General features: G+C 39.5%; 1 protein-coding gene across 1 annotated transcript in view; it reads right to left on the minus strand.

The window, feature by feature from the left end:
- LOC124711256 (NADH dehydrogenase [ubiquinone] 1 alpha subcomplex assembly factor 3) overlaps positions 1–15,247 on the minus strand; it is a 28,021-nt gene extending 12,774 nt beyond the window's left edge. Inside the window, exons 1-3 of the mRNA XM_047241228.1 lie at positions 15,076–15,247; positions 14,829–14,946; positions 8,822–8,966 (exon numbers count right to left, since the gene is read on the minus strand). Of these exons, the coding sequence (XP_047097184.1) occupies positions 8,822–8,966; positions 14,829–14,946; positions 15,076–15,146 (334 nt within the window). The 5' untranslated portion in view covers positions 15,147–15,247. The remainder of the gene's footprint in view (positions 1–8,821; positions 8,967–14,828; positions 14,947–15,075) is intronic.
- Between the last annotated feature and the right edge of the window lie 10,005 nt (positions 15,248–25,252).

Below are 25,252 nucleotides of genomic sequence, written 5' to 3' on the forward strand. Positions count from 1 at the left end.
TTGGCGGTCACAAGTCTGCATGGCCATATGCTACATGGAGCGAGATGTAGCAAGAATGGCACTATAAGAGCCGGATAGTACAATGGGAAAGCTTTCAACTAGCCAACAACTTGCAAGGGTCAAGGTAAGGTACTTTTCCCTTCACCCGGATCCCCTGGAATGCCCTCTCATTGAGATACACAGGACATTCTTGGGATGAGGTGGCATGGTCATCATTACAATTGATACAGTGGGGAGGAGGCAGGCAATTGCCCTCGTGAGTACAACTACCAGGAGTAACACATTTGGCCACGTTTTCATAGGACACGGGAGTGTGTTTGTAACGTTGACACTGGTAGCAACACATAAGGTTTGGAATGTACAATCAGACTGTGATGACTTCGTAGCCTGCTTTGGTCTTCGATGGAAGCACTACTTGATCAAACATGAGAAAAAGAGTGCATGTTGGCACTAACGTTGCATCAAACATATTCATTACCAGATGGACTGCAGTGACGGCTTGGATTTCTCCCTCAGTCAGACCATCAAGCAGCCGAGTGTAAATAACATTACATGAAGAATTCAGCGACAGGCCTCGACACAAACAGGATAGCTGTGGGGGAGTGAAGATGTGTGCAGCTGTTGGGAATGAAAATCACAATTTGCCTCTGGAAGCAAAGTTCCATTACATAAACAAGAACAGGATTTCACAGTGCCTGCAATTGCATGAACACCTTTTTGAATAATAAGCAGTTTAGCTGTAGCAAAGGTCTGATCTTCTTCAGTATGTGATAGGCTGAGGTACCGAGGTGCGATAGGCTGAGGTACCGAGGTGCAATAGGCTGAGGTACCGAGGCGCAGCTGGGAGTGTCTTTGAATCTTTAGCCTCATTCCATTTATGTTTAGTGGATGCAGAGTGAGAAGGTGATTGGTTCACTGCAAAAAAATTCCCCATGGTTCCCAGTATCTCCGATGGAGCACTCCTGCCAACTCAGGGTCTCCTCAGAGGGGGCTCACCTACCTCAGGCGACTGTTCACACTTCTGGTCTTACACCTCCCAAACTCCTGACAGAGGGACCTACTGGCAATTTGGGAAGGTCACAGCTCATGCTATCACCTCTCCCTGGGCCTGGCCTGTACCAGGGGTACGTGCGAACCCTACCTGTCTGTCCCCGCTGGCCTTCACGAGTGCACAAGGAAGAAGAAGAAATAAAGAGGAACCCCAAATGCTGAAGTGGAGAAATGGTATAAGATGGTTAACAGGGGAGGGGGGGAAGGGGGGGGAGGGGGGAAAGCAGATGAGTGATTGTTCTGATGTCAGGCTATTAAAGCTTCAGAACACATTCCCAAAAATATCCCAGATATGTTCCACAAGGCAGGGGAGAAGGAACACATAGAGGATAGATATGCAGCATGGAACGGGGAGAGCTGCTTACGTTTGGGGTACCGTGGTAGCCAAGCACAAACTCACCAAAGAGTGGTAACCCTATGTGGAGGGTTTTAAAGTGCACTCTGAATCAAGATGTAGTGTGTTATCAGTATGCACCCTCCATGCGCATTCATCCTGATACCTTGGTGGTAATCATACCAATGTAGAAGGCCAAACAGTGTTTATGTAGCGGCTAGTACACAACTGGTCATTTCATAGGTGGCTCTTCATTTGGTACTACACGTTTTGTGAGTTACATGGCTGGTAGTAGGAGGATGTATCGGGCAAGTCTTACAGTGGGACAATTGCAGGAGTAGGAGCCATAGGGTAGGGGAATGGGTGCAGGAGCATACGGTCTGAGAAGGATAGTTTGGAGATTTGTGGGAAGGGGAGGGGGGCAGGGGTAGGTTTGCTACTCTAGGTTTAGCGGGCAAAATATCAGACACATTGGACCTCATACCAGGGCATGATTTTAGAAAGTCATAGCCTTGTCAAAGTAGCTGATTAATACTTTCAAGGACGGCACAATACTAGGCAACAAGAGATGTACTCTTAAGTTTTGTTTGTAGGGATCAGCAGTATTAGGACTGGACATAATGGCCTGAAAAATCTGCTATTGAACTAGCCTGTGGAATAATATGACATACAATGAACGCTAAAGTGAGAATCATGGCGTATTGCTGTAAAGAGTTTGCATGTGAGCAAATACGTTTGCCTCTAATCCCAAGGTTGTAGGGAGGCAATGTTTGACACAAAAAGAATGGTAACTGTTACAGTGTCAGTACAGTTGTTTGTTTGCAGTTTTAACGTGGACAGAAATGTGTAGCTGACCTTCAGAGAGGATGATGTCAACAGCTTGAGATTCAGAATAGGATTATGTGAAATTTAATTGTGAGAGTGTATTTAAAGATTCCAAAAGCTTCAGCAGGTCAGCCTTACCGTGAGTCCTTATGGCAAATATATCATCAGTGTATTAAGACCAAACCAGAGGCTGAAGGCTTATGGATTCCAGGAAATCCTGTCCCACTCCAGCTCTCTAAATACCACACTATCAGCCACCACTCCTGTCCTACACACCGACTGTGTCCAACCTTCTTAACATCCCCCACCTTCACCACTGCTACCCAAAGCAATGGAAACTCAGGAGCACAACCTAAGCCACCCCCTCCCCCCAAATTATCCAAGGGTCTCACTTTTAGCCCTAAATCTGCCGTTAATCGTGCTGCTTTGATTAAGGACCTACTGTCCTTAATACAAAAAGTATCACTTTGCAATCCAATCTCAGAACCTCTGCAAAAGCAAACCTGACATTGAGCCCTGGCTTGAACAGCTTTGACCAAGAATCCAACTTGATCCCCCACCGCTACCTCAAAATCACCCCTTAAAGGATTTCCAAGAATTCATAAAATCTCAAACTGGTCGACCTCCCTTTCTCAGGTACCTACATCATTACCCTAACCTGTCCTCTGTAGATTTCCATGTGCTTCATTCCCTAAAAACTGACGATTCCATCATTATCCTCCGAGCGGACAAGGGATCTACCGTGCCATCATGATCCTGTCCCTGTGGTACAAACTGACCTGCAGTCCCTCATTAAAACCACAGGCCCCTTACGAGGATTAGCACGTCGATCGATAGAACTTCTTATCCCACCCAAAACACACACTCACCTTTTACCTTCTTCCTAAGATCCACACACTGAATCCCCCTGGCCATCCCATACTTGGTGACTTCAAAGCACCCACTGATATATCCCTATCTTAGCTGATCAACACCTGCAACTTACAGTACCTTTCAATAGGCTGTCTGGAGAAGGCTTCCCTGGGATCTGCAAGCCATCAGCCTCTGGTTTGGTTTTAGATACAGTGATGTCACCTTTCCCATATGGAGTCATGGTGAGGCTGACCAGCTGAAGTTTGTGAAATCTCAAAATATAGTCTCCCCTCCTATGTTAAAGACACCAACCATTTCCTAAATCACCTGAAATTTGTGCCTTTCCCAATTTCACCATACTAGTTACCATTGATGCCATCTCCCCCTATACCAACATTTCGCCATGTGCATGATCTGTCTACTGCTGAACACTGATTTATCCAGCACCCCCCCCGATTCCTAACCTATGACATCTTTCCTACTCGCCTTAGTAAACTTTATACTTGCGAACAATTACTTCACCTTTGAGCAGCAGACTTACAAACAGATCAGGGGTATAGCCATGGGAACCAAGATGGATCCTCCTTATGCCAACCTTTCAATAGGCTGTCTGGAGAAGGCTTCCCTGGGATCTGCAAGCCATCAGCCTCTGGTTTGGTTTTAGATACAGTGATGTCACCTTTCCCATATGGAGTCATGGTGAGGCTGACCAGCTGAAGTTTGTGAAATCTCAAAATATAGTCTCCCAATTAAATTTCACATTGCCCCATTTCAAATCTCTCTCACTTTCCTTGATGTTGCTACACACTTCTGTTCACACTAAAGCTGGACACAAACAACAGTAGTAACAGTTTGACAGTTGTCGTGCTTCACTCTTCTCACCTCAGCCTTCACTGCACATATTATTCCACTGGCCTAGTTCAAAAGCAGATTTTTTGGACTATCATATCCAGTCCTAGTACTGCTGACCTCTCCAAAAAAACTTATGAGCACACAGTGCTAGTAATGAATGTAGTAATCAGCTGATTTGACAAGACTATGACTTCCTAAAATCATATGCTGAAATGAGATCCATTCCGTCTGACATTCTACCCACCACAGCTAGAACAGCTTTTTGCCCCCCCCCCCCCTCCCCCGTCCCCTCCCCACCTGCCACCAATCTCTGCAATATCCTGCTCAAATCCTATGTTCCTTCTGCACCCATTTCCCTACTCTATGGCTCCTATCCCTGCAATTGTCCCTGTTGTAAGATTTGCCTCATACATCCTCTTGCTACCATCTGTACCAGCCCTATAACACACAAAATTTATACTACCAAATGAGGAGCAGCCTGTGAAACAACATCAACATGTTGTGTAATAGCTGTTATACAAACACTGTTTGACCTTCTACATTGGTATGACTACCATCCACTTAGGATGAATGGGCTTAGAGGATATACAGGGTGTTACAAAAAGGTACGGCCAAACTTTCAGGAAACATTCCTCACACACAAAGAAAGAAAATATGTTATGAGGACATGTGTCCAGAAATGCTTACTTTCCATGTTAGAGCTCATTTTATTACTTTTCTTCAAATCACATTAATAATGGAATGGAAACACACAGCAACAGAACATACCAGCATGACTTCAAACACTTTGTTACAGGAAATGTTCAAAATGTCCTCCGTTAGCGAGGATACGTGCATCCACCCTCCGTCGCATGGAATCCCTGATGCGCTGATGCAGCCCTGGAGAATGGCGTATTTTATCACAGCTGTCCACAATACGAGCATGAAAAGTCTCTACATTTGGTACCGGGGTTGCGTAGACAAGAGCTTTCAAATGCCCCCATAAATGAAAGTCAAGAGGGTTGAGGTCATGAGAGCATGGAGGGCATGGAATTGGTCCGCCTCTACCAATCCATCGGTCACCGAATCTGTTGTTGAGAAGCGTACGAACACTTCGACTGAAATGTGCAGCAGCTCCATCGTGCATGAACCACATGTTGTGTCGTACTTGTAAAGGCACATGTTTTAGCAGCACAGGTACAGTATCCCGTATGAAATCATGATAACGTGCTCCATTGAGTGTAGGTGGAAGAACATGAGGCCCAATCAAGATTTCACCAACTATGCCTGCCCAAACGTTCACAGAAAATCTGTGTTGATGACGTGATTGCACAATTGCATGTGGATTCTCGTCAGCCCACACATGTTGATTGTGAAAATTTACAATTTGATCACATTGGAATGAAGCCTCATCCGTAAAGAGAACATTTGCACTGAAATGAGGATTGACACATTGCTGGATGAACCTTTCGCGGAAGTGTACCCACGGAGGCCAATCAGCTGCTGATAGTGCCTGCACACGCCGTACATGGTACGGAAACAATTGGTTCTCCCGTAGCACTCTCCATACAGTGACGTGGTCAACGTTACCTTGTACAGCAGCAACTTCTCTGATGCTGACATTAGGGTTATCATCAACTGCACGAAGAATTGCCTCGTCCATTGCAGGTGTCGTCGTCATTCTAGGTCTTCCCCCGTTCGCGAGTCATAGGCTGGAATGTTCCGTGCTCCGTAAGACGCCGATCAATTGCTTCGAACGTCTTCCTGTCGGGACACCTTCGTTCTGGAAATCTGTCTCGATAGAAACGTACCGCGCCACGGTTATTGCCCCGTACTAATCCATACATCAAATGGGCATCTGCCAACTCCGCATTTGTAAACATTGCACTGACTGCAAAACCACGTTCGTGATGAACACTAACCCTTTGATGCTACGTACTGATGTGCTTGATGCTAGTATTGTAGAGCAATGAGTTGCATGTCAACACAAGCACCGAAGTCAACGTTACCTTCCTTCAATTGAGCCAACTGGCGGTGAATTGAGGAAGTACAGCACATACCAACGAAACTAAAATGAGCTCTAACATGGAAATTAAGCGTTTCTGGACACATGTCCACATAACATCTTTTCTTTATTTGTGTGTGAGGAATGTTTCCTGAAAGTTTGGCCATACCTTTTTGTAACACCCTGTATACGGGTAACACACAATATCCTGTTGGTGTTTAGATTCTCTCTCTGGACACCAGTTTCTCAGAACTCTACAGGCGGGAAGTGGCGTTACAACATGTGCTTGGTTCTCGTCACCCATCTGCCCCAAATTTATGTTAATTTCTGTGATATCAACATTTCTTTTCAGTAATTATAACTTTTCTCCACTCCCGTTATTTTTCTAAACCTTTTATTTTACAAACTGCCTATTTTTTCCCACCCCCTCACCTGTCTTCCGTGTGTAATACACTTAGCTTTCGAATCTTATTGGCTTTTGCACCATGTTGTTTCAGTAATCTATGGCTTAGTTATTAGCCTCTCTCCCTGCTTTAAGTTCTCAGGTATTCAAATCTCTTCTGGCACAGGCACCAACAATCAATCTTTCCCTCTCAATCTGTCCAGTATGTCTCCCCTGACCCAGGATTGTTGGCGACTTTTCTGAAGTCTCACCATTTCCTGAACCATATCAATCCTTTTCCTTCATCCCTCTTCCTTTCCCTTCAGTCCTTTTGCCAGGATGAGCAGCTACTGGCTTGAAAAGCTTGGGTGTTCCCATATCTTTTATATGTGTTCTCTCCTGCCACCACTTGGCGAGTAGATTTTTTTATCTATACATACTACATTATATTTTCAAACACTGATTATCATCATTAAAACAGATAATATATGAAGTAAAAATATTTAATAACACACCTAGCATTCTCAGAGCTGTAGTGTTACAGCAACATTAAGTGCCAAAACTAATATATGCAATATTTAAATAAAGTAAGGGAAAGGCAACTACTTACCTACAGAGGACTGGTGTGTGGCACACATTAACACTAGCTTTCGAGCTCTTGCTTCTTTTCTAGCTAGAGAACACACATTCTCACACCCAACTACACAGACACCCAAACATATACAACATTACAAATGTGGACATTCGCATTTGGGTGTCTGCAGGTGCGTATTCTTACTAGAAAAAGAGCAAGAGCTCAAAAGCTAATGTTAACTGTTTCCTGTTAAATGTTTCTGTGCACAATGCACCAGTCTTCTATAGGTAAGTGGTTGCCTCTCTCCTATATTTCATACTTTTTCATCCAGGAATTTCCATTATTGTTATATGACAATATTTTTTACTTTGATACAGCTTTTTGATGTTACTATTAATGCCAAATATTTTTCTAGCAATGTATCCGAGAATCTGTGTTGCAAATGGCATTTTGTATTTGATGTCAACATGTAGCTAAAAAGGACAAATTGTGCCTAGAGAAAAAAAAAAAAATCACATTATTTGGACCTGGTATCTTGTGCCCGGTTTAGTTCTGTTTATTTACAGTGTTGTCCAGTACGGGCAACACACCCATGAAAACTATTGCTACTTCTCAACACAAACAAATATCAGTTGTTGAAAGCACAACAATGCTAAAAGAAGAAAATGAGACAATGATAGTTTCAGAAAAAGTACTGTCAAAGTTTTGGCAAAGGCAAATGTTCTACTCGAATAGCTTGGAAATCATGCCTACGGCATATATTGGTGGATTCTTGAATAAAGATTTACCACACAAGGACTTTGTGCAAGAAATATCAGTCAGACTGGAGGTTAGGGTGTATATTACAAATAATGGGAGAAACAGCCCTGTGACCTAGTACGCACACTCTTATGTGCAGAATGTGTGTTTCTTAAAAACAACATGAATATCACACTATTTGCAGCCCTCAAGTGGTGAAGTGAACTGCAACTCAGTTCTTCTGTTCACTGTTGTTTGTGGTCATTCTCGAATTTTGAAGGAGGCATTATCTGAGGGATAAGTCTACAATTAAAACGCATTTCTTGTGCACAAGAATACCACATTATTTTTCAGAAACATGTCAGAGCCCTGAGCTTTTTTACATCAGCATCCACAAAAGGAGAATTCTATAAATGAGTTGCATAGAACGTAAGTAGTCCACGTTTCCTACTAGTATGAACCTTTTCACAACTTTTGTCTCATACAAGTCATACAGTGCAATGCAATTTGTCAAATTTTCCATTAAGCTCTGTGAAGTTCTGATGCACTGTTACAGAGAACATAAAATGAGTACTCTAGAACTGCAAATGGCATACGGAACACGTACCATAAAAAACAAGGTGGTTTCATTTCCTGATGCCAGTCACAATTTTTTCCCAATTTACTTTATACACAAGACATTTGGTAAAGTAAGTCCCATACTCAAGTTCATTTTCTTGTAGCACTATAACATCCTAAGTGGGATACTTGCTGTGTTTGAAGAGTTGCATCATTGTGGTGACTGTTGTAATGCAACTACATGAAAATTTTATCATGCCTCTTGTCCTACTGGTATGTCAAAAAGTGAAATTAACTGGACTAACAGAATTTTGTATATCCTCTTACGCAGACACACCTTGCACACAATTCACTTACAAATTATATTAGCACCATTTTTTTCACATTTGATACCATTTCACTCATAAAATATCAGTTCTGGTTTCTTCTAAAAAAAAATAAAAATAAAATAAAAACTGATGAAACAGTAGCAATCAATGAAGTAATTGCCAAGTACAATATGTAAAATACCTTGTAAATATTAAGAATTCATGTGTGTTTAAATCTATAGGTCAAATCAAATTAGTTAATTTATGTAAACTTTGAAGCTAATTTCATCCAAAAGAGATGTTACCATTGTCATGTCCCTAGTCATTACAACAACAGCAAAATCATAAGAAAACGAAAGCTCACCTATTTTTGGTTCAAGAAGGAAAAACAAGCAAAGGGAATCTTCATTTATTTCATCTGGGCCTGACACATTCCAGCTGAGAACAGATTTTGGAAAGATTGCCATAGGTCCCACTATGAACAACCCGTTATTGAGTCTAAATCCCATCTGAAACATATTTTTTAAATATAATTATTCATCTTGAAACGGTGGAAGACAGACATGTGCAAACTGCAAAATATTTCACAAAAGCCAAAGTTCCATAAAATATTTGCGGCGATTCTACCACCACTATGTGGAAACTGTATTAGTGACTTGTGTGATGATATGATAATGATGTAAAATTGATTTCCTGCCTGAACACTGATAAATATCAAAAATTAAATTCTGTGAAACAGGAAAATTCATCAGAATCAGCAGCTACAAAACCATATTACTGCCTAAACACTTAGTAAGTCATACATATTTTCAACATAATACACCCTAATCACAATACATATCACTTACACATTATATTTGAAAACCACACAGCCAATGTTACACATATTTCATCACCTTTACAAGTTTCATTAACCTATGAATTAAAATGTCTCAAGGATATTAAAACACTACATGTGCATTACAATGAACGGTGTTCATCTATTGTTCTTCAAAACAAACACTAGCTTCAAGTTGAATTACAGTCTTTGAACAGCACAGCGGTATGCATTACAGAACATTGGCATGTAGGTATTGAACTATGGCATATGCTGGTAGTCCTTTTGTCACATGACTGTGCAAGTTAGCACTGACCATAATGGGTTGGGGATCGTGTATTTATGTAAGAGATGGCACACATTTTAAAGCTACAGAAGACCTTATAACATTTCGTGAAGATAATCTGAATTGGCACCTGTCAAACTAATAAAGCTACACATCTCTAAATAGATAGTCATTCTATGAGTGTGCCACTAACCTTGTGGAAAAGTGGACACTTTCAACACATTAACCGAAGTCTTGGAAAGTTCAAACCCCAAAACTAACATAATAAAATGTGGAGACATGGATATTAACACAGGTGTTGTAGGTTAAATTAGTACTAACTTCCTAAATGTTCCTAACACTTTTGGCACAACACAACTGATAAAAAGAAAAGAGAAAATGTTGTCTTTGCTGTGAGTCCAGGCATTGCAACAATGTATGTTCTTTCTTCCATAACCTCATCATCTACTCTCACATTCTCTTCACCTCGACCTTCTCAACTCAACAGCAGACCTCCTTGGATATCAATCTTCACCTCTCAGATTGTTCCACGTCACTACTAACAGTACCTCCAGCTCGACAGCGGTCATGTCTTCCACGTCAAAAACTCTCTTCCTTATAGCACTGCCACCCATGGATTCCACATCTGCAGTGGAAAGCAGGAGTTGTTAAAACACTTACAACCTTGCCAGAGCAGTTACTGACAGACAATAATCCTATCCGCCTCATCCATAGAAAGTACTCCCTTGTAATCTCCTTCTCTGATGCTGATAAATAAGTTAATCAGCCACTGACCAGCACTCCTCTCACCACCCAGTATCACCCTGGCCTCAAAAATGTCAACCCCTTCCTCAGGGCTTCAGCTGCCTCTCATCGAGCTCTGAGATGAGGTGTACATACCCAAAATCCTATTCATGTCACCCAAAGTAGTGTTCAACCTACAGAATATCCCTGTCCGTCTCTATTCCAATCCTGCTGGCAATTCTGCAACCCCATGGGTCATTCCCTCATGGTTGATGGGGGTGCAAGACCTGTCACATACAACCCCCCCCCCTTTCCACATTCCAGTCACAGGCTTCTTGTACAGCATTCTACATGAGCCTGACTTGTAACCAACTGTCTTCTCACATGAGTGACTGGTCAGAAACTGCATAATTGACCATCCAGTTGCCAATCATAATGCACACCATGACACAAATGACCTCAACAGCTGCTTCACTATGTGAACCATTTGGATACACCTTGCCAGCTCAAGTTTCTGTGAACCATGCTGATGGGAATTGTCTACATAGCACATCTTGCACTCACACAATTCCTCTGGCCTAAACGTCTGCTAACCTGTTTCCCACTAGCTAGCTCAATGTATCTTCTTCCTTCTCTCGTCTGTTACTGCCCAAATCATTCCTACCCTGACCAGATCATATACTACTGCCTTATTGCACTGCTCTTCATCTACTTGTCCCTGCCCACATGGGCAATCTCTCTCTGCTCCCTTTGTGATCCCTCTGTCTTTCTGTCTCCCTCTTCTTTCCTTCCCCACCTCCCTATCTCCCTCTTGTATGGTCTACCATCTAATCTCCACCCACCTCGTCATCAAGCCACTAAGTCGTGCTTCAAAAGACCTGCCTCACTTTATTCCACTACCTCCTCCTTGCTTCCTGCATCCTCCCTGTCTCCTCCCCATTTCCATCATCTCTGGCAACTGCTCTCAATAATTTATAATTAGTCATTAGTCTCGCCATAGCTGCAGGAGCGCGTGGCTAGGCATCTGTACTTAAAAAAAAAAAAAAAAAAAAGGCCAGAGCTTGAAAGCTGAAGAATATTGCTACCTATTATGTTCGTCTATGTGCCACACACACACACACACACACACACACACACACACACACACACACACACGACTGCAGTCTCAGGCAACTGAAACCACACTGCCATCTCTGCTATATGGTGAGTAGCAACTTTCCTTCTCATTATTTTGTTACATTCCATCCTGGATTTTCCACTGTTTGATATCTGCCTGACAGCTTTTCTTTGATCCTAACCCAGTGCTGTTTTCCTTCATTATTATTTTCTTTTGCATCACTATACTCAATGTCCATCCTTCTTTCTCTTATTTCCTGTGTTTCTCTTGTTGCCTTGCAAACCTTCATTCTCCACACCCACGACATTACCAATCGGCAGTGTAGTTCAGTCGCCTGAGACTGCAGTCATGTGGGTGAGTTGCGTTTGCATGTGTGTCTATTGTTGATGATGGCTAGTGGCCAAAAGCTTTAATTACGGAAGTCTTTTTGTTGTGCCTATCTGCGACTCAGAACCTCTGCTATATGGAGAGTAGCAGCTTTCCTTCTCAATATTGTTACATTCCATCCTGGCTTTTCCATTGTTTGATTTTATTAATACGTCCATATGAGTTAATGAGTGCTGCTCCTGTCATGTGACTAAATTAACACTGGTTGACAGAGATACAGTAATAGTAGATATAGGCGACAATGAATTGGCAGACTACATTGCAGAAAGCACTTTTGTTGTGGTGGAAACTGCATCTTTGTTAAGTTAGGAACAGGATCCAAGTCTATAAGCAACTTAAGCTACTGACTACAGAAAAAAGATTTGAAAACATCAGCATTCACAATAACTGTAGTACACCAATACAGATCCGATGAAGATGTAAATAAAAAATTCTCCAAGACCTAGAAAATACAATAACTGCAAAAAATATGCAAACTTTACTCAGTTTTTGCTGATTTCAGTATAAACTTTGCAAATCAGATAATACAAGAACTGAAATAATAAATCCAGTTACTTTCATGTAACCTAGAAATTACAATATATTCCCCTACATGAGAGAAACTTCCTGTACACAGCCCACTGTCAATCAAATAATAGTCAATGACAATCAGAAGCAACGCAAATTAAAAATATTTAGAACAGGAATAACAAGCCACTATGGCCAGATCATAAGTTTCTACTTGGAAAGCAATAACGCGCAGAATAATAAACAATGTACAAAATTAGATCTTATAGTAATTAGTAACATGAAGCATTTAGGTGCACTTAAATCAAAGAGTCTGGGTTGAAATTTATAGTCCAGGAAGTATATCTGGTATATTTACAAATGTCTGCTTGTGTCTGTGTATGTGCGGTTGTATATGGGTGTGTGTGCGAGTGTATACCTGTCATTTTTTCCCCCTAAGGTAAGTATTTCCGCTCCCGAGACTGGAATGACTCCTTACCCTCTCCTTTAAAACCCACATCCTTCCATCTTCCCCTCTCCTTCCCTCTTTCCTGACGAAGCAACCGTGGGTTGCGAAAGCTTGAATTTTGTGTGTATGTTTGTGTGTCTATCGACCTGCCAGCGCTTTCGTTTGGTAAGTCACATAATCTTTGTTTTTAGATATATTTTTCCCACGTGGAATGTTTCCCTCTGTTATATCCATATTTAATATATTCATAGATACAGTTAAACAATATTTTGATATAACTTTTCTACTTCACACTAGCAATTTAAAAATAAGCAACAGAAACAGCTGGACCACTCCTGGTATAAGAAAATACCTGCAGATTAGAAAAGACAAAAGCATATGTTCTTGACTAACACAAGAGATATTGGATGTAATTGATGACACGATACAACATAAAAACACAGGCAAATGGGGAATAAAGAAAAAAATTAGGTTGAAAATTGCAAAACAGCAAAGCAGGAAATGCTAGACAGGGCTGTAGAAGCATGCACGACTAGTGAAAAGAACAAGAAAAGTTAATGAAATTTGAACAGAAAGGACACACCTGTCTGAATATTAAGAGCTTGGGTAGCAACACCATACTAACCAAAGAAGGGAAAGCTGAAAGGTGGAGGGAATGTACAGATAGGATATATAAGGGAAATGAACTTTAAGGCAATATTGTAGAAAGGGAAGAGATAGTAGCCCTAGCTGAAGATGAATTGGGAGATACTGTGAAAAGAATTTGGCAGGCCACTGGCAGGCCTAAGTCAAAACAAAGCTCCTGGAATGGACACTATTCCCTCAGAATTATTGAGGTCGTTGGGGTACCCAGTGATGATAAAAATGTTCCACCTGATGTGCTGTATATATGAGACATGTGAAACACAGACTTAAAGAAGAATGTAATAATTCCAGTTTTGAAGAAGGCAGAACTTGCAGACAGGTTTAAATATTACAGAACTCTCAGTTTAATAAATCATGCCTATAACATAGTGAAACAAATTTACAGAATAGAAAAACAGGTAGCAGCCGACCTTGGAGATCGTCAGTTTGGGCTTCAGACAAATGTGAAAGCAATACTGATCCTGCAACTTATCTTAACAGATAAGATAATGCAAGGCAAACTTATGGTTTTAATATCTGTAGATTTAGAGAACTGTTAACACCAAATGTAGGTTTAAGTGTAAAGTAGTCTTTTTTGAGGGTATTTGTGTGGAGTGTAGCACTGAAAGGAAGTGAAATGTGGATAATAAACAGTTCAGACAAGAGTACGTTGCTACGGAAGAATGCTGCAGATCAGAGGAGAGGATGAAAATAAAGCAGTCGTCAATACAAATTCTTTTGAACACCACAGAGCTTTACTAGGCATGGTCCTATTGGAGATGGTATGCTGTTGCCTTCCTCCATTCTTTGAACTGACTCAACCAGCCAGTTATAGCAGTGACGTACAGTTTAATGTGGATACCAAACCATGGTGCAACTCTGCATTTTTCATATCAACAAACACTGCCACAGGTGAAAGAAGTAATAAGAGATGGATAAAAATCCTAGGATACTGACTGGAATTAGGCTAAAACAGAAATTTGTGGCACACGTTTACTACACGAAATAATGAGACACATCCATATGCATCACGGAACTGTGACTATGGTAATGGACGAGGGGTGTGTGTGTGTGTGTGTGTGTGTGTGTGTGTGTGTGTGTGTGTGTGAAACCAGTCTTTGAGCTGACAGCCACAACAACAACAAAGGACCTGTATGGAGAGCAGCACGAAACAAGTCTTGGGGCTGAGGACCACAACGACAACAGTCAACGAGATGACAACTTATTAAAATACATTTCTGTATTCTTAAGGGTGCCCCCTTCATAGGAGCCAAAACACGGCTGGAATTTAATATGGAATCCGCTCATAGTTCTTTGGGAAAAGTATTAGGCCTACTCTCGGTTGGGTTCATGTAACACATTTTTCAGATGTTAGGACCATTCAGCATTGACTACATTGTGTATAACTGTACATTCAGTCTCTGGTCTCTCGAATCTGAGAGCAAAGTTAGTGAGCATTTACCTGGCTGTAAGAATTAATCATTAAGCCTAGGTCAAATTCTCTATTGAGAATTTGCACAGTTGTCTTGCCATCTGGATCATAGCTGTGCAACGAAGGAGGAGTCCGGAAGTAGTTTCTCCTAACAACAGAAAGTAAGTCCCGTTCACGAAAACTGAAGTAATCGCTCCTACAGTTTTATATCCATAACCCAATAACCGGTAAACACAGTGATTTATACGCTACATTTCACGTAATAATGAAAGCATACCCCAGTACAGTGACATGCCTCCTACTGAGCACTGCAAACCTCCATGAGAGGTTTGGAACTAAACTAAACATAAATAACACGGCAAAAATCCACACAAAAACGACTACACAAATAACTTAGCTGCTGCAACTGGTTTCAGCAACCCGCCAGACTTCAGATTGCAATGAAATATCTTTCGTGGTGAAGTTTTGGTTCGTTTGGACTACACGAGTGATCTCTATGCTATGGAGATCACTGGACTACAAGTTCCGCGGTTGCGATATGTCGATTATCTCGTTGGTAAACATCTACTCTGCAACATGTAATTTGAATGCCAGAGGTTACTTCCAATTGTGTAACGTGAGCAGCGTTTCCGCAAGTTCCATTTAAGTATGCAATGAGGAAGAGTAACCCTTACATGTTTCCGTGCTTGTTGTAATTATTCGAATCTTGTCTTTGTATAACCTACGGGAGCGTTGCGTAGGTGGCCGATTTCCACTTAAGCCCGGTCCACACGCAACGATCTGTCTGCGCAGACATCGGCGCAGATGTCTGTACACGCAAAAGATCGCTGCAAATGTGGTGTGTTCACACCACACAAACCCCGATCTACTACCCGTCCGCCATCTGTCGGTGTAGAAAAGAAATATCAATGGCAAGCGACTATACTCCACGTAAACGTCAAAAATTTAATTCAGTTATTTTGAAATATAGAAATGGAGGAAGTTCTGTTGTGGTCTGTGTTCGCAATTTGTGTGGCAAAAAACATTCAGACCAACCGCAAGAAACAGAGAAAGCGGTCAAAATGTTGTAGACAGTGGCTGCTAAAGCGAAAGCAGTTTTCTCACGTAAATTTACTGCGAGAGTTGCAGGGCGAACCTAACGACTGACGAAATTATTTGCGGATGGGTGTCGAAACTTATAATTATCTCTTAAAACTTGTAACCGCTCATATTATGAGAAAAAATACTTGTATAGAGCAGGGCAATTTCTCCTCATGAACGGCTGGTGGTAACATTAAGATTCCTAGCAACAGGAAGGAGCTACAATGATTTGGAATTTTCAACTGCAATATCGAAACAAGAGTTGAGTGAAATAATACCCGCAATTTTTCAATTAGAGCATTGTACGCTGCTGTCTTTTTGTCTCGGTCACTATATTCTTTACTTTAATCTTCCACAAACATGGGTGGTTTCTATATATTTCAATGAATTCACTTACAAAATTTCGAGAACACTGACGAGTATCAACCATTTTAATGCCCTGTGCGCACAAATACAAACACTAGACTGAGCAAACAGCTGTTTCGCGCCAGATTTGCGGTGATCTCATGTCCACACGCTCCAACTTGTCTGCGCAGATGTGGTTTGAACCCACAGATTTGAGAGGTTTCGCTCAAACCTCCGACTCCAACTTCCAGGTTTGCACACTCCTCAGGTTGGTGCAAATCTCCTGTCCACACGCAACGATCTGTCTGCGCAGATGTGATGTGCGCAGACCGATCGTTGCGTGTGGACGGGCCTTTAGGATTACGAACCGTCTTGCTTTTCGACGCTGTTTTTAATGTCCAGCTGGCATTTTTGCTTTTCAGAAAATGTCCGGCTTTTTGGTAGCCCAACGAAGTTGTATTTCATCATCTACAGAATTTCAGTGCAGTGTAATTGGGCAGAGGTATAAGCTGTAAACAGTTGCTATATGTTTTTCACTAAATACGCTACTAATGGTGTAACTGTTCGGAGAAACGTGAAGATTTTCACAAGCATGAATTGAGAGCTTTGTTCATGTCTGCGACCCACGCGATATTCCATCCTGAGGCTGCCAAGGAATTGTGTTCCCTGATCGGCTAACGTTCATGACATCGCCGTACTGGTAACCTTCATGACTTACGTCTGTTCTAAGTCAATAATTCATTTATTTATTCGTCCATAAACCATTCAGTACAACAGTATTGGACATATCAGATACATTACGTAAATAATATATACACACAGGGCGAGTTTTTCATTTTGAGACAACGAAATATCTCATAAACTACGCATCGGATTAAAAATACGTGCTGAATATTTTTAGAAGTGCTATTCGGCCATACCTACATTGACCCCCTCACTCCCAACCCCACACCCGGGGTGGGAGCAACTTTGAAATCTTAATGGAAACATCCTATTGTTACCGTCAATTCGGATTTGCGAGGAGAAGTTGCGTGGCTTCAGTATGTATCACTTTTGCCGTTACACGATGAATGGCGCTGTGATCCACAAATTACAATTAAGTTCCAAAATGCTATTATCTTGAGCAAAATATATTAGATAAAAAAAAAGAAAACCAGAGGTGACCAGTAAGTGTGTAAAAAGCTTGTGTGAGGCGTATCTCCTTACCAATGGGGTGCTCGTTTGAGGTACCGTATGTTCTCTCATCAACAGGGTGCTTTTTTGTTAAACTAAGTACCTGTACGCACTTGTAAACAAGATCCTACATCCTACCTCAGCAGCAACTGGCTAGGGTACTCTCTAATACTACGCTGAAGCGTAAGAGAAACTGGTATAGGCATGCGTATTCAACAGTGATCTCTATAACTGGATGGCGAACTTCGACTGTCACAGCGTGCCGTCGTGTGTTAGCGCCGCCATATTGCAGTTAGGCAAGAAACTGTATGTGATATTTTAGTTAGAAAGGCGGCACTTGTTTTCGTTCGAAAGTATTTACATTCTTGACGGTAATAAAAGTAACTAGATTGACATTAAAGCAACGAACTACCAATTTAGTTTCACGCTCATGAATACTAAAGTCTACTGTAATATCATAAATATAAAGTACCTAAAAGCGAAACAATATTTTTCCCAGGCGTAAGGAACAGTTTTATTCACATATGTAATGCACTTAACAGTAGCGACATCATCTTTGGCGTCGACAAAAAACGTAATGGGGTTTATTTAAACGTGATATCCCAGGGGGGTGAAACTCATACAGGGATTTCCGGTAACACGACGTTGGTTTGGTCCCAGGCCACTTGGAGCGCTGCAAGTTTAGCAATTTATAGTCTCGTATTCCTATTGGATGACGTAGTCTTCCATAATTGTTTTGGTATCGTAGCAACGTGATCGTGATTTTTCGTTTAAATTGCAGCGTAAGTATGTTGCTATTATTCTGCTTAATTTCTGGATGAATTCGTAATATTTGATGGTGTGATGATTCAGTATTTACTTTTTTACTTTTGTTTCACATAAAACACGAGGTTGTATCATCACATTACTTTCTGTGGACTCTTGTATATTTGTTCCTGCAAAGAAATACAATTTCCGTTGCTCAGTTTACTTAAAGGGTAAGTATATTTCTTATTTCTGTTAATATTTCCTTGTATTTCATAGAGAATCCCATGCTAGCAGCTTTTGACATAGTTTGTATTCAACTTTCTGAATCCTGTAATGGAATATAATTCTGCCTTTGATTCGTCTTCCTTTTTGCCACGAAGTACTCTTAGTGACATAATAAGTATCATTTATTGTGCCGTTTACTACATACCAAATATTGGACATGTTACAATTGATTCGTAATGCCTTGAGTGTGTTCTATTTCCCGTTTTCGACAGTAAATATTCTGTACAGTACATAACACTCTATCCAGGTAAAAAGTATTTGTTGCTGTTGTATCGACAAAGGTTGTGTTCTCACATAATAAGACATTTGTTTCAAAGTCACACAAAGCAGGCCCTTCAAGCAGTTGAACGTTTACACGTATTATTGTGGCAATATCCAATGCAGTAGAAATCTTCTCGCACTTTAATGCTCAACACAATGTAATACAGATTTACAGCTGTAACTGTTACTGATAATGTACAGTTGAATTTGGTATCTACCATGGTATCCAGATGCTGAAAGATACTGAAATGGTACAATAAGCAGTGTACGTACAGTTGAATTTGGTATCTACCATGGTATCTAGATGCTGAAATATACTGAAATGGTACAATAAGCAGTGTTTCTACCGCCTGATAGCACTGTTTAGCACTGTTTAAATAAGTAGTGTTGAATATAGAATATAGTGCAACTACGCTCACGCAGTTATATATAGAGTGATGTGCATATCCCTAGTAGAAATGAGAATTTGTTTCGTTTTTTCACTATTTTGTAGCAATAACACATCAGATTACAAGCCATGATAGCAGTTATCAATACTTCAGTACAGGATAGCTGCATTTAGACATAAGCTAATATGATTTTTGATAGTGACATTAATTTCACATTGAGTTTTCTTTAACATTAATCAATGTAAACCATACCTGATCTTTTTTCTCGTTCCTAATTTTTGGTTCAAATAACATTTCAGACACATGAGGATGGATCATACAGGAAGAGAAGAATCCAGTTTGAGATTGAAATTGAAATACTCGTGCAAGTTTCCTGGATGCAGGAGTAGTTATTATCGAAAAATAAATTCCAAACACAAGAATAAACATTTCTATAAATTTCCAGCTGCATCAAAAAGTGAGACTTTAAAGAAGTGGAAATTGATCTGCAATATAGATGAAGGTGTCAACTGTAGTTATTATTATGTGTGTGAGGATCATTTTTATGAAGCAGATTTTGTGAACTTTACTAGACACGGGCTAAATCCTGGTGTTATACCAAAGCACATGGAATTGGTGTTGTATCATCCTCCCCCCACCCATCTGTGTTACACTGGTGGTGGTGGTGGTGGTGGCGGCGGTTTCACCACATCGGGTGCAAATATAAGTGTGCACGAGACAGGTCACAATGCAAAATCTACAGTAATACAACAAAGCAGTCCCCCTTTACAGAGCACAGATGATGGTGAGTACAGCTTTTTATCTTCACCTGTTTATGATGTTGAAAGTAGTGCAGGTGTAATGGGATCTGGCGTTTCTAAATGTGATTGAACTCCAAGAAAACACAAAATGTATAAATAGCATAGAATTACAGTTTCCAGAGTGTGTAAATTGAAAAAACAGCTACAGAATGAGAGGAATAAATTGAAAATTCTAAAAGAGTTGTATGATGACAGGAAATTTCAGTTAATTGAAGAATAGTTGAATGATGTGACTAAAACTTTTATTAATAGTCAGTTAAGAAATGCCAATATGCAACCCACAGCAGTATGGTGGTCTATACAAGATAAGGCATTTGCTTTATCTTTTTATAAGCGTAGTCCCCGGTTGTACAGATATTTGGCCACATACTTCTCCCTTCCATCTGTCAGGCTGCTCAAGGGAGTGCTTTCCCACATACCATTTGATACAGGACTTAATCCAGCTTTATTAAACTTTTTAGCAAGGGAAGTAAGTAATATGCATGAAAATGACAAGTATTGTGCTCTACGTTTTGATGAAATGTCTCTGGATGATGATATGTACTATGATGCACACAAACAGCTAATCTTTGGGTATCAGGACTTGGGTCATTTAGGACGTTCACCTGTAGCTGCTAGTCAAGCATTGGTTTTTATGCTGAAAGGCATTCACAGAACTTGGAAACAAGTTCTAGCATATTACTTTACTGCAACCACTTTCCACTACACCCATTTGAAATCACTCATTGTTCACATCATAAGTGAACTACAGAATATTGGGTTCAAAGTGGTTTGTACTGTATGTGACCAGAATGCAACAAACCAAAAGGCCCTTAAGCAACTGTGTGAAGCAAATTTGTTGAAGCCCACTATATTTCATTTTGTCGTCAATAATCAACCAATTGTTACCATTTATGATGTACCACATCTGCTCAAAAACACTAGAAATGCTTTGATAGATAATAAAATTCAATTTGAACCTCACAAAGCAGCAAAGTTTGAGTACATCAGTACAGTGTTCTTCTTGGATAAAAAAAAAGGTTCAAAACTCTGCCCAAATTGAAAGCACAACACTTTAACTTTTCTGATTCCCATGTCAAAATGAAGGTAAAAGTTACTGCTGCACAAATGAACCATACTGTTGCAGCTGCAATTCAAACATATGTTTCTACTCACACATTACCATCTGAAGCTATACAAACAGCTGAGTTTGTGGAGAAGGTAGATAATCTCTTTGATTCACTCAACAGTAATGAGCAATATCCCAGGGATGGAAAACAATTTAGGTGTGCTTTATCAGAAAATTCGCCACATTTAGAAATGTGGTATAGCATATTGAGGGAAATAGGCAGCTGGCAAATAATAGATTTAAAAACGGGAAGAAACAAGACTAATATGTTTAGCTTCATAAAAGGTTGGCAGATTACATTACAGTCTATTATTTTCTTGTGGAAGACCTTGAAAGTGGTTGGCTTTAAGTACTTAAATTTAAAGGCGTTCAATCAAGATGCTTTAGAAAATTTCTTTTGTTGTATAAGACAACATGGTATTGCTAATACAAACCCAACTTGTTTTCAGTTTGTACAAGCTCTGAAGACTTGTGTTGTCAATCATATGACTTTGCCTTTCAAAGCCATGAAAACGATGATTACACTCCCTTAAGCAGTTTGTGTCACTTTTTGGCAGCTAGTGGTAGGAGTGAACATTTAAGTGAGTGTGAGATGAAAGACACTGATACAGCTGAGCAAATTTATTCTTACTCAGATGGTATCATCGAGTCTGTAGAAGATCAACAATCCTTAGCCTATGTAGCAGGCTATGTACTAAAAGCCATAGATGTGCCAGATGATTGTGAAACATGTAATACCAGTCTCTACTCCTCTGTTGTGACTGAAAATCATTTGTTTATCTCATTTAAAGAGAATAGTGAGGAGCATTCTCATTTGAAATATGCAAGTGAAAGAGTCATGATTTTCCTAAGGGCACTCCATGATCAGCTGTATGGGTATCTAAATAGTCGTGGTCACACAACAAAACTACATGATAATTTAAAAAAAAAAAACATTTGTTCTGTCTGAAACAATTTGTAATAAACATGACATTGAAGAGAGACTTCTGAAGACAAGTATTCCATTCATAATATACAAGCATGTGAAAGAAAAGAAATTTACAAACAAGAGGAAATTGTGTATGCAACAACTTAAAAAGAAGTTCAAATCATGTTAAAAGACATTGTATTTTGTTTATTATGTGTACAATGAGAGTAAGCTCCCTATACATATACAAATGTTCTTGTATCAAAATCATGCCTTTGACTTGTTATGACAAAATCTGGTAATTCAGCAGGCACATAACTTAACACTTCCTAGATGTGATGATTGGATTCTAAAAGTATAATGAATAAAGTGCTGTCAAGGGGAATTTGTGTTAATTTTCAGTAGTGTACCAAACAGTGTTTTCAAAGAGGAAGTAAATAAATAAAAATGTTAAAAATAAATGTTGTACCAGTGTCTTCTTTCATTATTTAAACATGATGGGTGTTGCCAAAATAACAGCCAAGTTGGGGAAAAAAGAAAAAAAAATTTGTGTGTTGCAGTTAATTTTCTTTGTATGTCTCATTGGCAAAAACATTTTGGTTACATTCATGGAGTGTCTACCTGCTCTGCTCCCATTTTGTTTTTCAGTTGATGTAAAGTAGCATTTTGTGTGTTTCATAAATTTATTTGAACTGCGCAGAAGTTCAATTTCAGATGACTGAATATCCATAAATAACAATCAACAGAAAAAATAATAAATCGTATTTTGTAGAATTTACAGTACATCCTTGGTTTGTAGCACAGATTTTTTTTTGTAAATGACCTCTTGGTTATCCATTAGCTGTGTAGTTATTTATTTGTGTAACCTACTATTCCACTTTCGATCATGCGAGTGGACATAATGTGCTTTAGGATATGTGGAAACGTAAAAATCATTTATATATGCATGCAATGTCAGATGATTTTTTAGTCTGATATGTGCTAAAGCTCGTTTATTTCCACATGATAACGGCCACACGGCCAAAATCGCAATATTGAGTTTTACAAAAAAATTTCACAGTCAAAAGGTGACGTCGTAATTTACGAAAATTTTCACAATGTAAACTGCAGCTACGAGTAGTTAATGTGTGTTTTTGATTGAGATTTCTTTTATATATTACTTTGCAAGATCTCAAAAACCTTTATTACTGCATTATGCAGCCCACATTCAAAGATTAAATGAAAAATATTGTCATCTAATTCGCATATTTACAAATAAACATAAGAGATTTTCGCGCCATATTTTTTCGTATTGAAGTTCACAGCCAGGCCACAAGTAGCGCTGGTGTCGTTCTGTGTTTCCGTATAATAACATGGTCTTTGCACTTCTACTATATTGGTGTTCTGTGGTGATATCCACAACAATATGCTAATTATTGTCAGGCACCGTATGAAACAACCAAAATTACGTGTGACACTGACAAGAAAATTGCTCTTTTCTTTTACTGAACTAATTCACATGTACCGACATGGAAATTGCGATGAAATCAGTTATTTATAAGTGCATATTTAACTGAGGACTAACGTATATAAACAGTTCTGTCAATCTGGGTGACTTTGCACCACTTTTTCCGTCTTTTTGAAAGTACTGCACACACAATGTACATCACAACAAACAGCAAAATTTCACCCATATTGCAAAGGTGTGTTTGGCAATGAGGAAATATGTACTAGAGACGTTCTCTTGGAGTAAAATTTCAATTTTAATACTGGTACAAAATTACTCAGTCATTCTGGGTAACTAGTCTTAAAAAACATAGTATTTTTCCCATATCTAATGTTCTGAATACATTTACATCCCAACAACAGGAAATCAGGAATACATTTACATCCCAACAACAGGAAATCAGGAGTTAATAAGAAGTAAAAACAGTGTTGATTCAGTTTCCAGATTTACTTTGAAATATCAAGATATTTGTATCAACCTGACTGTGTTCATCTTACATCACTGTCAGAAGCTCACTTCACAGTCAAAGCAATTAAAGAAAAATCACAAGCCTAAGAGCTTTTAGGTAGGTGGAAAGACATTTGAATGAATCACAGAGGTAATAAAAACGTTACATTTGGTACAAAATAACACAAACAGGTGGAACACCAGCCATTTGAAACAAGATTAGCAATTGGTACAAAGATACTATGTTTAGTTAAAAGCTACCCTGATTGTAATGTTCCAAGGAACACCTTCATACATCTGTACTTTTTTATCATTTGTAAAATGATGAATACTGTAAACATTAAGCATGAGTATGGGTACTGAAATGAGAACACAAACATTTGAAACACGAAATTTATTTTTGTCATTTCCATACATTTTTAACCACTGCTGCAATGTTACATGCACGACACTACACATTACTGAATAAAATAATCTGACTGAGTTTTTGTCTTACACTAGTTGTATTGTGACGTATTTTCTCAAGTGAAAATCTTTTCCCATTTGTTTTCAATCGCAGCTGAATCTACCTGGATGCAATCTCACGTACAAGCTGTGTCGCATGCAAATCTTCAAGTCTGTATTCATTATGAGAGTCATGGTCAAGTTTAGGGAATGAATAGCTCACAATTTTTTTAAGAACACACATGACAATCTTAGTAATTAAGTGCTTTTGCCTCAAACAAACATTTGAAACAATTTTTCTGAGTGCTCCACCACAGAGTATACAACATTACTTGTTTCAATAAGCTTGCCTTGGCTTAGAAATTTTGTGAATGAACTCTTTTCTGTAATACTAAGAAGTGCATATGTTGTGTCATTACAAACAACGGGTGGCCTAAGAATGTAGAGGCATTCCTTACATGTAACTTGTTTTGAAATTGTGAGGGCAACATACCCTGCAATGTAGTACAAAATGTTCTGCTTGTATGTGGAAAACAGAGTACCCTCTTCAATAAGAGAGCACCATTTTTCTACTTCATCTACAAACATACAAGAATCATCTACACGAGGACACTTTTGAAATCAGAAATCATACAGAAATCATACATCAGAAATCATACAGAAATCATACTGTACCATTGAAACACATGTTAAAATTTGTACAGTTTCCCCCAACAGTGCTAACATTAGCGCCTAAAAGCGACTTGCGCATAGCACACTTCAACTGATATTAATTTGGGTTGTTATGCAAACCCCCTCTAGATCTCACACATGAGAAGAAGAGTTCAATATGATCATGGGAAAACTTACATGTCAATAAATATTGCACAGGAGAATTTTCCCTAGTCATTATTTCCAGTGCAATGGCTTTAATCGAATGCATATATAAGACAGCAAGTGTCTGACGAAGTTGGTAGATCGGTTACTGCTGCTCAGTGGCGGG

This window comes from Schistocerca piceifrons, chromosome 8 (assembly GCF_021461385.2).
Source record: "Schistocerca piceifrons isolate TAMUIC-IGC-003096 chromosome 8, iqSchPice1.1, whole genome shotgun sequence".
NCBI lineage: Eukaryota > Metazoa > Arthropoda > Insecta > Orthoptera > Acrididae > Schistocerca > Schistocerca piceifrons.